The sequence below is a fragment of the Humulus lupulus genome, chromosome 8 (assembly GCF_963169125.1).
Source record: "Humulus lupulus chromosome 8, drHumLupu1.1, whole genome shotgun sequence".
Taxonomy (NCBI): Eukaryota; Viridiplantae; Streptophyta; class Magnoliopsida; order Rosales; family Cannabaceae; genus Humulus; species Humulus lupulus.
Window position 1 is genome coordinate 45,047,908 of NC_084800.1, and position 15,667 is coordinate 45,063,574.

At 41.7% G+C, this 15,667-nt stretch overlaps 1 protein-coding gene across 1 annotated transcript in view; it reads left to right on the forward strand.

Annotated features, from left to right (window-relative positions):
- The first annotated feature begins 3,959 nt into the window (after window positions 1-3,959).
- Window positions 3,960-15,667, forward strand: part of LOC133795335 (uncharacterized) — a 35,412-nt gene continuing 23,704 nt past the window's right edge. Inside the window, exons 1-2 of the mRNA XM_062232789.1 lie at window positions 3,960-4,076; window positions 4,552-4,641. Coding sequence (XP_062088773.1) covers window positions 3,960-4,076; window positions 4,552-4,641 — 207 coding nt within the window. The remainder of the gene's footprint in view (window positions 4,077-4,551; window positions 4,642-15,667) is intronic.

Consider the following 15,667-nt stretch of genomic DNA (forward strand, 5'->3'; position numbering starts at 1 on the left):
TATGATAGTTTGTTTTTATCAAGTGATTGGAGCTTTTATTCTTCATCAAATTCACTAAAGGACATTGCGAGATATATTCTTATTTTATATATATATGACTTTTTCTATTCTTATTTTATTTCTATTATCAATTTCTTTTTAAATATTCTTCTATTTTATATGTATGTCATGTAATAATGTAAATATATATCTATGTCAACGTTATGTTTAGATGTCATATATGTAAAGATTATTAATATAAATATTTATATATAATATAGAACTATAATTCATTCGATTATAAAAATATATATATTTTCAAAAAGATAGTGAACCAGTTTTTATTAAAATTATATACAATGTTTATAATTTTAAAACTAAACAAACGTGCATTGTACGTCGCTTTTACCTAGTATATAAATATATATAAAAGAGGTGAAGCTTGACTTTTTTGGAATAATAAGACCCCACTTCAATAGAAGATATAAATATTGTGTTATATTTAGTACAAAAAATTAATAATTGATATATTTGACACAATTTTTACAACTGATATCTAATGTACAATAATAAAAGTTGATGCAAATATTGTTAGAGAATATATATTTGTAATGACCCAAATTTTTTAATAAGGTTTAGGACCTTGATTAGGAGGCCGGGAGTGCCATAATTGATTTATTATGTTATTACATGATTATGTAAATTATATTATTATATGATGATAAATGCATGCCTATGAGTCAACTTTTCATTATAAGGGCATTTTGGTAATTTGGCCAGTTGATGGCACATTTGTATATTTTCATGCATGTTGGTGAATTATGAGTAAAACCACATCATAATGTGGATTTGTTAGAGTCATTCGGCATGAGAAGATCTTTGAATGTAAGTTATCGGTTTGGTCACAACGAGGTTAATTTCGGGGCTCGGGGTAATTTGAGGATTAGTACATTACCGGAAATTAAATGGTAATGGGGTATGATTTATTAGCTTTTGAGAATATTGTGAGTAACGGGAATTGGAGGGTGTTAATTATGATTAACGAGATAGAGGAGAAATGACGGTTTTACCCTTGGTAGCCTTAAGAGGACTTTAAATGACCTAGGGGAATTTTGGTCTTTTGACCTAAGGATATATATCAGCCATTAGAAGTTGTAGAAAGCTAACCAAAACAGAACATAGTTCCTTTCTTCTCCCGATTGTTTTTCTTCTTCTTTTCTCTTTGAATTTTTGAGCTTCTTTTGAGGATTCAAGCTAGGGAGTTAAGCCTTGAGGGTCTACTGAGCTTGAGGTAAGTTTTTAACCATTGAAACTCTGGTTCTTGCTCTGTTTTCCTTTTGATGTTCAGTTGGGATTTTGAGTTGGATGGTGAGAATTCAATGGAGTTTTTGGCAAAGGTTGATTAGGTTTTGATGCCTAGGACTTGTAGAGTGAATATTTGGGTTCATTTGGGAGTTTGAATGAAGTTTAGGATCAGTTTGTGAAGCTTGGAATTGTAAAACTCGAAGGACAAAGAATTAGGGCTGATTCAGGCTAGTCCTAGCGCTATACTGCCCAAGGGAGGGCGCTACAGCGCTGTCCAGGGCCAGTCAACTCTGATTGTAGCGCTGGGGCGCTAGGGGGGCAGCGCTGTAGCGCTACCCTGTTTTTCCAGGGTCCTATTTTGGGCCTTTTTTAGGGTTTTTGGCTTGGGGTTTCAATTCCTAAGGCTCGAGATCAAATCTACTAATCGTTTGAGTACGATTTGAGGTCCCGGGAGTGAGGTTTAGGTCAATAACCTTTTATTGTTGATTTCATTAATTGGAAGTTTTATTTGGTTATGACTAGGTGACCGCTAAGGGAATCAAATGATCGATCGTTCTCAAGGGTTGTTCATTTGTTATTTCTCGCTTGAACCAGAGGTAAGAAAACTGCACTCAGTATGTGATGCATGAGATACATGTGATTAGGGCATGACATGAATATTGAATATGAGATTGATCAGAGCTTGAGTCTCTGTAAATGTGCATGATCATAATTATGCTATTGATTATTAAGTAAGCATGTTGAATGCCCTACATTTGGATATTTGACATATGATATATGCCTGGTTGCATTGCTTACTTGTGTATGGCACTGACCCATGAGTCAGAAATCGGCACAAATCGTATGGTATTGGCTTAAGAGTCAAGAATGGCATTGATGTGTTCAACACAAGCCGAAATGATTAGATCTAATCAACATAAGCATTGAATGACTCATCATGAGCATTAATGCTTGACCGACCTCAAGTTCGATGAAAACTAAAAGCGCTTGTCTAGCCTAATGGCTAGTTACTTAGAGCCATGGCCAGAAGGCCCAGGTGACTGCATCATCACATGGCTAAGGGTGCGGAGCCCAAATTAGTGACTCACTCATCAGATTCAAGTTTGTGACTCTATAGTCACTCATCTGGTTTAAGTTAGTGACTCACTCATCAGTCACTCATCCGATTCAAGTTTGTGACTCCATATTCACTCATCTAGTTTAATTTAGTGACTCACTCATCAGTCACTCATATGATTCAAGTTTGTGACTCCATAGTCACTCATCTGGTTTAAGTTAGTGACTTACTCATCAGTCACTCATCTAGTTTAAATTAGTGACTCACTCATCAGTCACTCATCTAATTAGGGCTACACGTCCCAGCATGATCGTCAGAATCTCAAAGTGTAAATCACTTATCTGATTAGGACTCACTTGATATTAATCCATACAGGAGGGCAGGATCCACCATCATTATCTGAACTTATTTTCATGCATGAATAGGGCTATTATTGCTAGGCATGTCTATTATGATTTAGTAAAATGTTATTACTTGTTCATGAGCATATTAAGTTTTCTTGCTAAGCTTTGGCTTATGGGTGCTATGTGGTGCAGGTAAAGGCAAAAGAAAAGTAGACCATCCTTGGGTTGGAGAGCTTAGGTGACGATGTGTACATATGCGGCTGCTCGACCGCCACAGTCGAGGGTTTAAAGAGGAACTAGGGTTAAACCCTATTTTTTCGCATAGGTCGGCTAGTTGTAAATCTTTGGTTGTAATTAACCTTTAAATTATATTTTTGGGATGTAAATTTATACAGTAAACGTTTTAGTGAAAAAACGTTGTATCTTAACCAAAAATTTTAACCATAAACTGCTAATCATACTTAGTTACACGATTATGACCAAATTACTCGATTAGCGAGTTTAGCACTATTTAAAATGCACATTGTAACGGTCCCTGGAGATTAGGGCATTAAAAATTATTATTCAGTGGAAATAGTGAAACCAAAATACAACTCTAAGCAAGAAATACAACAAAGCTTTGATTAAAATAAATGTTACAACCGAATTGCTAAATGTACAAATAAATAGAAAAGATGTAGAAGAAGAAGAAGAAAACAACTCAAAGTATACATATATATACATACTAAAGAAAGAATTAAAAAAGAAAAAGAACAATAATAAGAACAAGAACTCTCACACAACCAAAGTTTAGAGTATTGGGGATCACCAACTTGAACAAGGTTTCAATACCTTTGTCCAAAAGCTTATGTACCAATTCTCTAAGCTTAGATAAATTAAAAAATTAGATAAATAATTTTAAAATAAATTAAAAAATTAGATAAATAATTTAATTTAATATTAACAAATTTACTAATGTAAAAATAAATCATTCATATATTCAAATTTTCAAAAATAATATTATTTGTAAATTTAATATTAATTTGTAAGTTGAAAAAGTAAGTTTGATAATTAAAAAAAACTAATTAAGAAAATAAAATAGGAATTAATAATGCTTTTAAACATTATAAAATAAGAGCTTATAAAACATCATAATTTTTTTATGGTATCATAAGACTTTAGAAGACATCTTAAAACTGCTAGTGTTAAAATATATTTCATTTTTGTTGCTTTTCTTTGGTGATAAAATGTATTCACCAAAGATGAACAATTCATACTAGCTAGCCAAGCGAAACATGTATTCTACATCGATGATCCTGTTAGAGGACAGATTGGAAAGTTGTCCAAGAAGGGAATCATCTCGAGTTTGGGACTTTCCAGACGCTTCAGATATGATTATTGATGTTGATGTTGTATATGACACCAACTCATCAAATTTTGTTTTGATTGTGGATCTCGGAGAGTAGGTTGTTCAACAATCCAGGTAAAAAAAATATTTCAATTTAGTGGTATTATCAATTAGAGGGCCGCAAGGATTACTCAAAGTGTAAAGAAGGTATCGAGTGAGAGATGAAATATCGATACCGTCATAGGAAAACATTAAGACGCAAACACTTTGATGAATACTATAAAGGAACAAAGGATTGGGACAAGGTTCTAAACAGCCCAACCAATGATGTTTCCAAGGAGGAGTGGAAGCAGATTTGTGAGTTATAACAAATCCGAATTTTTTTGCGTACTCACAAAAGTCAACAAAAGTATTGTATAACGCAAGGTACTAAATCGTTGGCAGCCATCCGCTACGAAAGAGTAAGTTAAAGTTAAAATGTTATCAAAATAGTTTCTTTAAAATTACATGTTCTCTAACATTTGAGTTTTATTTTTTAGGCAAACCCGGACCTTATTGAGTCATGGAATGAGTACCATTGGAAGAAAGCAACAAATGATTTTGTGAACGATGATGCTCGCCAAGGTTATGTAAGTTTAAATTATCTTTTTTAATATTCATAGAGTTATATTTATTATTATTGTCCCTAACGTTTTCTAAAAAATTGGAAAACTAATAACTAATTATGAGTTACAAACTCAACAAGCACCCGCTTCCAATGAAGATGGTTCGACAATAGTTGATCAGGTGGAGTTGTTACAAAATGTACTGGGTAATAGGCGTGGACACGAACAAGGAGTGGGGTGAAAATTGAAGGGGTATGGGTCATGATCTACCCATTGCTCAAGATTTAGCGAGTCTGAAGCCCCCCCTCAACGTTCAGCAGAACAATACGATAATTTGGAGAATGTAGTAAAGTCTTTGACTGAACAAGTCAATTACTTGACCCAATTTCTTCCACCTTCATTTCGACCACCACATTCAGGTGCCGCCTATTCCTGATAGCGACAACATTTCTAGAGCTTCGTCTTAGCAACATCCAGCTCCAGCCTATCCTTCCATGTACGGGGCAGCGCCGTCTCAACCCATGTCACCTCCATACATGTATGGACCAACACCATCACCTTATTCGTGACCGATTTCATCATCGTCGCAGCTGCCGTATCCCTACATGTATGGAACAGGATCATCCACATTACCTCCCTAATATCCATAGCCGATGCCACCGCAGCCGCCACAACCACCACAACCGCAATAGGAAGACAATATGGAGGATGAAACAACTGATTTAGGAGACTAGGTTTATATTATTGTTAGTTATTGTTTAATTATATTTACAATATGTATGTTTGTTATCTTAATGAACTAATTTGAATATTTAATATAATATTTTTATTTTTAATATATTTGTTTTAATGATTTAAATTTTAATTAATTATTTTTCAAAAATTAAAATAATTATATTATTTTTTCTTAAATGAAATAGTATTAGGGGCGACGTTGTCACCCCTAATAATCTATTATCAAAGGCAACTGGTGACATATCAGGGGCGACACATTGACCAAAAGTTATGCCACATATGAAAACATTTGAGGCGATATCTCACCTTTTAAGGGTGACAGTGTCACCCCTGATATTGCAATATTAGAGGCGACACATTAATCATCCGTAATGTACACCATTAAGCACATTTTATTAGGGGCGACATACGTCGCCCATGATACTGTTTTTTCTTTTAGTAATTTGTGTCGTTGTTATTAACTTTTGCCAGCATCATTCTATAAAGCTCCGACAAAAGAGCGCATTTCCGAATTACCGAAGCATTAGTTTTTATTGCAATGGGAAAAGTAGTTTTACCCGAATTCATTTTTAATAGTGATATTTTTGTCAACACATTACTTAATAATGCTGACAAAAATCAATTAAATACCCCAAAGGTCACAAACACGTTGGCAAAGGTCACAAACACGTCGACTAAAGTATTACTTAATAGAAATTCATAATTTTTTATAGATTTTGTGAAGTAATTTAAGTTTTATATAGTATCATACTTAAATTAATGACTATTTAACATCTAATAAATGGTACAATTTCGAATAGATTGTTCTAAGAATAACAACAATATTAATCAACTATTAGGGTTAAAGTATTATGATTATTGTCGATTATGGTTATCTAACCATACAATTATTATTTTTAATGTTTTATGTGTTACCATATGTCTAATAAACAGTTTGATTACACACAAAGCTTAAGAATATCTATAATCTTGCTCCTAGTGAGCATTATTATTGTTGCTTAACATGAGTATTGTTATTATGATATATATGTATCTTTCAGTGTTTATATAAAACTGTGTTAACTGTTTGCTGCAAGGTTAAATAATTATTCATTTTTTGACAAATAAAGAAATGGTCAATCATACTGCTGGTATATATATTTTTTATAATTAACAAGAATTTATAGTTGTTATACCCAGATTTCGAGCCATAGCAAATATGACCTCGAAAGCTGAGTTCGCATTAAATGGTCTCGTGAGGGTTAGGGTATGCTCTACGATTGTAAATCGGAGCCTGCAAAGTATGATACAGACCTCGAATATGGTGACCTCGAAATGATCTCGATCTCGAAGGATAGCTCTGTGAGCCCCTCATCTTCAGGAACAACTTCGGAGCAGGGATCTCGAGCTCGATATGCTATCTCGAAAGCAATGTCAGCTCGGGAAATGTCAGTGGCTCGCACAATGACGTGAAACCTTAGATGCTGAAGCCTTGGAGATACGCTATGATTACCTTGAATATCTACAAGTATTGTAGATATGGGATATAATCCTCATTTATTGATGTAAATCCCCAAAAATCGTGGGATATTATTTAGTCAGTTATGCGTTTCCTGATCTTTGGGGAACGTTTCCTTTTATATCTGATTGTTGGCATTTAAAGCCATTTATTTATATTCACAAAAGATTAACTACCCAAAATATGTGGGATGGTATTCTGCATCCTTCTCTATAAATAGAGAAGTCATGCACCATTGTAAAGGACCGAAATTCTGATCCTTAAGAGAAAACTCTGGAGAATTCATGCTAAAGAATTGTTCAGAGATAATCTTGAGATTAATAACAGAGACTCGTGGACTAGGCAGATTTAACTGCTGAACCACGTAAAAACCGTGTGTCTGATTGGTTTGTTTGTTTTAGCTATTGTCTTTAATTGTTTACGTGCTCTCTTCTTTTATCTGTTGACGAAAAACGGCGTCAACAGTTTGGTGCTTCCATTGAGAGCCTCAAGCATCCATCCCAGAGAGATTCATGGCTGCAAACAATCAGAACACTCCTGAAGAAAATTACCCAAGGCGTCCTGGAAAACAACCGATGGAGAACCCGGACGCTGAAGAAAGGAGTGGGTCCTCCGATTCCCGGGGACCACCTCCACAACCAAGGGATGAGGACATGTATTATAACCCTGAGCGTTATGTCCCTATTGTAGAATTGGAGAATCGGCAGCTGAAACAACTGCTGGCAGATGCCAACAAACGTAACGAGGAGTTGACTAGGATAGCCGCGGAGGCGCAGGTGGCTCAGCCCCCGCTTCCGCGCGAAGACCAAGTCCCTCCTCCAAGGGACGTGCACGTTCCTCCCCGGAGGCCCCGTGGGCGTCCACGAAAAAATGCTACCACAAGGAGGCCAGCGCAACCTCCAGCACCAACAGAGCCATCTGCTCCTTCTAGGCCTCAGAGGAGTACCTGAGCTCGGGTCCCGCCTAATCCACCTGTGGAAGTGCCTGCAGGAACTGAGAAAAACCGGGCTCCTGCCGAGGCTCGGACTCAGGTTCCTGGTAGTGCACCAAACGCAACTGGCCCATCTCGGGCAAATTCTGGACCCTCCAGGCCGAGGCAAGGACGGCAACCACCGTCACCTATACGGTTTCCTCTGTCTCCCATAAGATATCCTTCACCTCCCCGCAGGAACGCTCAACCTGATCGAGATTAGGATCAAGGGCGTACAGGGGAAAGACAAGAAAACAGGGAGACGTTCCAGGGGCGGAAAGGCGCGCCATCCGAGAGAAGTCAGACGTCCCGATCTCGCACTGCAGGGACAAGGCGACGTAGAAAGGATCCACCACGAAATGACCGATCGATGAGTTTCACTAGAGATGAGTCCGGAGAAACTAGGTCTGTCAGTAAACACGACCGGGGTCGTAAAAATACTGGAAATCACAAGAGCCATCCCGACCTGCGCAATCACCTGAATCAGAGCAGGGGAAAGGGAGATCAGACAAACTCGGATCTTAGGAATCATCTGAATGGGCGTAGAGATCCCTCACGGAGACGCGAGCCTGGGATCGCGATTAATGACTATCAATTCCAAACACCGCCTAAGGACCCAGTACAAGAAAGGATCGATCAGCTCGAAAAAGCCTTTAGGCTTTTGAAGAATGAACAAGGGAACGGTCGATATGAGGACTCTGATGAGGAGCTCGAGCCATTTGCTCCCAATATTTCTAACACTCAGTTCCCCCAAGGGTTCCGGATTCCTCACGTCCCAGCGTTTGAAGGAAAAACCGACCCATGCAACCATCTGAGTACATTCAACACTATCATGAGAGCTAGTAACGTGGGTTACGAGCTCAGATGTATGTTGTTTCCGACATCATTGGCCGGGCCTGCCAAGAGTTGGTTCGAGAAGTACAAGAGACATTCTATAACTTCGTGGGATCAATTGTCTAGAGACTTCAAGAAGCAGTTCTGAGCTATGATGGGAGTCAGACCCGAAGCATCCACTTTGACTAACGTCCGACAACAACCGGGCGAAACACTAAAGAGCTACCTGACAAGATTTAATCTAGAGGTCGCCCGAGCTCGAGACGTGGATGACAGTGGGCATTTGATGGCCATTCGAGCTGGTGTTTTGCCCGGGAGTGCCCTTTGGGATGACATGCAAGGGAAACCGGTGAGGTCGATAACTGAGTTTAACAGACGGGCGCAGAGATTTGTCAATGTAGAGGAGGCGAGGTCAACACTCAAGGTGACCTCGCAGACCGAAACTACAACGATAAACATTAACTCCGCCTCAACCTCGGTTGACCCAGCAGTTACACAGCCTACCTCAGAGAATCCCTCCAAGAGGAAAAATAGCGAGGGAAATAATCCCGAGGTTGATGGAGGAAAGAAGAGAAAAGGAGAAAGGTATTTCTCCGTATATAAAGTGCACACCGAGCTCAACGAGTCTCGGGAAAACATATACCTGGCTAATGAAAACCAGGTCCCCTTCAGTTGTCCGGACCCTATGAGGAATCAAAAATCCAAGAGGGATTCCAACAAATACTGTCGATTTCATAGGGACACCAGCCACACAACTGATGAATGCCGACAGCTGAAGGACGAGATCGAAGGGTTGATCTCGAGAGGTTATTTCCGGTAGTACGTCAAAAACCAGAATACTGGACAGGCTACTGCTAGCCAGAGAGTAGCCGCGCTTCCGGCAGCACAGAATAATAACTCCCGATCTCGGGATGAGGACAGGCCTCCGCCGATAGATGGAGAGGACGTAATAACCATCTCGGGAGGTCCTCATCTCGCAGGAGGGGGCAGAAATGCTCAAAAACGATATGTGAATGAGCTGAAGACAGGGGACGGGTCTCCATATGAACCCGAACCAAGGGCACCAAAAAGCCAAAGGGTTGAGACTCAGCCTATAACCTTCACCGAGGAGGATGCCTCCCACGTCCAGTTCCCTCATCATGATCCACTCGTCATCACCCTACAGCTTGCCAACAAAAGAGTGCGCCGAGTTCTCATAGACAATGGGAGCTCAGTTAACATTCTTTATAAAGCAACCCTAGAAAAAATGGGACTCTCCCTTCGCGACCTGAAGGCTTGTGCAACCACTTTGTACGGCTTTTCTGGAGAAGGAACCGCCTGTATGGGGTCCATTGAACTCCCTGTGACCTTGGGAGACTATCCAGTCTCAGTGACCAAGATGATGGAGTTCGTGGTAGTAGAGTTACCATCTGCCTACAATGTATTGCTCGGGAGACCCGCCCTGGTCGGGCTGGGGGCAGTTTCATCTGTAAGGCATCTAGCCCTTAAGTTCCCAACTCCAAGCGGGGTCGGAACATTGAAAGGAGATCAATTGGCAGGAAGGGAGTGCTACAGCATTTCCTTAAGGGGAAAGAAACAAACAAGCGCGCAAGCACTTGTTGTCATACAGAATAAAGATGGGACAGTTTTAGAAATTGATGAGGAGATCGATCCAAGGATTGAAGAGAAGGTTGACCTCCAACCTTTGGAGGAGCTCGAAGAGGTTCAGCTCGATGAATCTGATCCCTCAAAAAAGGTGAAGGTCGGGAAACACCTCCAAGACGAATCAAAATAGCAATTAATTTGCTTTCTGAAGAAAAACCAGGATGTCTTCGCATGGTCCCACTCTGACATGGTGGGAATAAGCCCTAATGTAGCGAGCCACGCATTGAATATAGACAAAAGCTTTCCCCCGAAGCAGCAAAAGCGAAGGCAGCTGGATGAAGACAGAAAGAAAGCACTAAAGGAGGAGGTGGACAGGCTGAAAGCAAATAATTTTATAAGGGACGCTTTTTACCCTGATTGGGTGGCCAATCCAGTGTTGGTCCCGAAACCCAATGGGACATGGAGGACGTGCATTGACTACTCGGACCTCAACAAGGCCTGCCCGAAAGACTGTTTCCCCCTGCCGAGAATTGATCAGCTCGTGGATGCCACGGCGGGGCATGGTCTGATGTCGTTCATGGATGCCTATTCTGGATATAACCAGATTCCCATGCATGCCCCCGACCAAGAGCATACGAGCTTCATTACAGATAAAGGGCTCTACTACTACAATGTCATGCCATTCGGACTCAAGAATGCCGGAGCCACGTACCAGCGGCTCGTAAACATGATGTTCTCAGAGCAAATAGGGAACAACATGGAAGTTTATGTTGACGACATGCTTGTAAAGTCTCAACTTAACAAGAACCATGTTGATGACCTCGAAGAGTGCTTTGGCGTGCTCAGAAAGTACAACATGAAGTTGAATCCTCAGAAGTGCACTTTTGGGGTGTCTTCAGGAAAATTTCTGGGTTTCATTGTCAATTCTCGTGGGATCGAGGCTAATCCCGACAAGATAAAGGCCCTCATCGATATGCCTTTGCCTCGGAAGCATAAAGATGTTCAAAGCCTGACTGGCAGGATGGCAGCTCTGAGCAGGTTCATCTTGAAGTCAACAGACCGCGGTCTCCCATTCTTCAACTTATTGAAAGGAAGTAAGAAGTTCGAATGGACAGATGAGTGCGAGCTAGCCTTTCAGGAGCTCAAAAAGCACCTAGCCGAACCGCCCATCCTATCAAAGCCTGAGACGGGAGAAGTACTGTTCCTGTACCTCTCAACTACCGAACACGCGATAAGCGCGGTGCTCGTCCGAGAGGAAGAGAGAATACAGAAACCCGTCTACTATATCAGTAAAAGATTACTGGGGGCAGAGTCAAGGTATCCACTGATGGAGAAGCTCGCCCTCAGTCTGATCCACTCATCTCGAAAGCTCCGCCCTTACTTTCAGGCACATCCTATCCATGTATTAACAGATCAACCACTAAGGCAAGTCTTGTCTAAACCAGAGGCGTCTGGTCGACTCCTAAAGTGGGCTGTTGAACTCGGACAATTCGAGATCACCTACCATCCGAGGACGACCATCAAGGCACAAGCGTTGGCGGATTTCATAGTGGAGTGCACCGGCATCGCTGATGACGAGGTAACAACCACGGCCCACGAGCTGTGGAAACTTTACGTCGACGGGTCGTCAAATGAAAATGGAGCGGGGGCAGGAGTTATTTTGATCACTCCTGCAGGGAGCAAATTTCACTCTGCATTAAGGTTCGGCTTTAAAGCATCTAATAATGAAGCTGAGTACGAGGCTTTACTGGCGCGACTACGAATAGCAAAGGAACTCAAGGCCAAAGCTATACATTGTTACAGCGACTCTCAGCTCGTAGTTAATCAAATCTTGGGAGAGTACCAGGCTCGTGGCGCAAAAATGGCAGCTTATCTGGAGAAGGCAAAGTACGCATTGGAGTTTTTTGAGTTTTATGCAATCGAACAGGTTCCCCGAGAACAAAACTCAAATGCAGATGCCTTAGCTCGGCTCGCCACTTCCACTGAAAATGAGGAGCTGAATGTTGTACCCGTAGAACACTTGTCAGCACCCAGCATTACTGAGTCAGACAAGGAAGATGTGTGCATGATCGAGACAGAACCGACCTGGATGAGCCCGATCGTTGAATACCTCGAAAATGGAATTCTTCCGAAAGATCGAAGTCAGGCTCGGAAACTAATGTATCAACTTCCTCGTTACACCATCCTGGATGGAAGGCTATACAGAAGAGGGTATTCCATGCCATTGCTCAGATGTGTGACTCCCCCCGAGGCAAAGAAGATTATTAGAGAAGTTCATGAAGGGTTCTGCGGAGATCATACCGGGGGGCATAGCCTATCCAAGAAAATTATACGCCAAGGATATTTCTGGCCAACCATTAAAACGGATTCTTTCGAGTTCGTGAAAAAGTGCGACAAGTGCCAAAGATTCGCCACGATACCCCGAGCTCCACCTTCCGAACTAACCATGTTGACGTCCCCATGGCCTTTTGCGGTATGGGGCATCGACCTCATAGGCTCACTCCCAACTGGCAAAGGAGGAGTAAAGTATGCTGCGGTCGCGGTTGATTACTTCACAAAATGGACAGAGGCTGAACCACTAGCGACCATAACTTCAAAGAAGATCCTAGATTTCGTGGTAAAGAACATCGTATGCCGATATGGAGTGCCAAGAAAGATTGTGTCTGACAACGGAACCCAGTTTGACTGCGACTTATTTACCAACTTTTGTAACAAGAACGGTATAATCAAGAGCTTTTCGTCAGTGGCTCACCCTCAGGCGAACGGTCAGGTCGAAGCCGTTAATAAAACTCTCAAGAGTTCCTTGAAGAAAAAGTTGGAAGAAGCGAAGGGACGATGGCCTGAGGAATTACCCCAAGTCCTTTGGGGATATAGAACTACAGCTCGGACATAAACTGGACATACCCCATTTTCTCTAGCATACGGCTGCGAGGCAATGTTGCCCATTGAGGTCGAAATTCCAACGATTCGAACTCAGATTTACGACCAAAGTTCCAATCATACTCAGCTCAAAGAAACCCTAGACTTGATCGAAGAAAAAAGGGAGGAGGCTCAGCTGAGAAATGCTGCTTACCAGCAACGAACAACAAGATATTTCAATAAAAGGGTTCGAAGTCGAAAGTTCGGAGTAGGAGATCTGGTATTGAGACGCGTATTCTTAGCAACCCGAGATTCAGCAGCAGGAGTACTCAGGCCAAACTGGGAAGGACCATACCAGATAGAATCAGTCATCCGCCCTGGCGTATACAAACTTGCGAGATTAGATGGGAGCCTCATACCACGAGCATGGAATGGCGAACACCTTAGACCATATTATCAATAGTGTAGGAAGTGTCGCCCGTAACCATGATTTTCTGTACTTAGTTTGTTTTTGAATTTCAAATAAAGGGTCTACTTTGTTTCACATGTAATTTATTTTTATTTTTGCAATCTCTCTTAATTTAATAACCTATGGTCACACTCATAGGATATTAAGGGGGCATCATTGGTATACATACCTCCAGCTTAAAAATAAAAAAAATAAAAAAAAATAAAAAAGTATTTGGATATAACCAAATACGCGAGCTTAGATAGTTCGGACTTAACCGAGCGAGCTTAGATAGTTCGGACTTAACCGAGTTATCAAAAACATTAAGTATTTGGAAATAACCAAGTACACGGGCTTAGATAGTTCGGACATTACCGAACTACCAAAAACCAAAAACGTTTGGAGTTAACCAGATGTGCAAGCATAACAGGTTTGGAACAAACCAGCCAAATTATCGATCAATGATAAATGGGAGCCTAAACCCATCACGAAATATGTCGAGATCGAGGCTGGAACATCTTAAAATAGTTTCGAACTCATAACTTCGGAGCTAAGATACTAAGGATGAGGAAAAGTGACTATAAGATTAACCAAATCATTCATATTACATGCCATATAAGTACTTTTCAGTTCATGGTTAAAGTAATGTACGACCTTGATAAATAACGAGGTTGGAAACGGATAATTCGAATAAACTATGCATGAATGCATCGAATTTCGAGCCTAAATCCAAACTATGTTTGTATGCATAAATAAACATAACCGGTCCATCAATTATAAAAATATGCAAAATATTTCGAGCCAAGAAATGTAAGCATATAAAAAAAATAGTAAAGGGAATTGTATTAGCCCCGTGGGCATAAGTTAAAATTATTACAGAAATAATGGGACGCAGCCCCGAAAACTGATCTCCCCGAAGTCAGATTCAAAGAAGAGGAGTCTCCTTGGCCTTCTCAGCATCAGTGGCACCGGACCCCTCAGGACGAATAGCATGACTATCCTCCTGAGCTCCCTCCGAAACGGTACTCGGAGCAGCTTTATCCTTCTCGAGCTGCTCAGCCTCTTCCTTCTCGAGCCGAGCATTCCATCGTTCAAGGAAGGACGCCTCGAGGGGACCCAAAAAACTGGTGTCCAGTTCTTCGTTATAGGCCCACATCCGGTACATGGCTGAATCGACCGCCGTTTCCTTCTTTTCTTTGAACTCGGTAGTAAGGCGGGTTTTGATATCCTCCATGAGGTCGAGGGTGACGGCCTTGTCTTCCTCGAGCTTCTTATTGGTCTCCCGAAGCTGGATGTTATCTCTCTTTTGCTCCTCGAGCTCATTTTTCAGCTTCCCAAGCTCCTTGGCCATTTCCTCACGCTCCTTAACCACTGCCTTGAGCTTAATGTTCGCTGCCTTCAGGTCATCATTCGCTTTAAGGTGGAGGTCCCTCTCCTCCTGGGCGAGGGACCTGCTCGAATGGACCTCGTTGTTCAGCTCGTAATTGAGCTGGGCAGTGAAAGCAAGAGCCTGAAAAAAGGAAGAAACCATCATTAGCCTCGAGACAGTATGAATGTAAGCAAAGGGAATATAGGATACTCACCGCGGCAGTGTGCTCGATACTCTTCTCGAACAGGACAGTGCGGTCCCGAGTGCTAGTTAGACACTGCCACTGAGGAGCCCCAAAATTGCCGTAGCTCTGGCCGATCCGGGACATTACATCCGAGATCAGCGTAGATCCGTGAGGACCGGCAGCATTGTCCACCACATACGAATCCATATGGGTGGAAATGGTTAGCTTCTGAGCTCGGGAAGTAGAAGGTCTTTTGGCGAGCTGAGTAAAAGGCATTTGACCCGCCACAGGAGGATGGGATTCGACCACGGCAGCGACACCAGCCTGCGAGGCCGGCGCCACCACAGAAACGATGGCCTGCGAGGGTGGTATCGTCGTGGGGGCGTTAGTCTGGCCAGCCGACGCAGCAGCAGAGCTCGAAGCCGGCGGGGGAGGAGGAGGCGTTTTCCTAGATCTCTTGGAGCTTTTCCCAGGCTGACTGGTTTTCAGTCCCCTTGCCCTGGGGTGCTTGCTCCTCTTGGCACCCGCATTGTCGATGAGGGCGTCGAGGTCGGAGTCCATATTGCCTG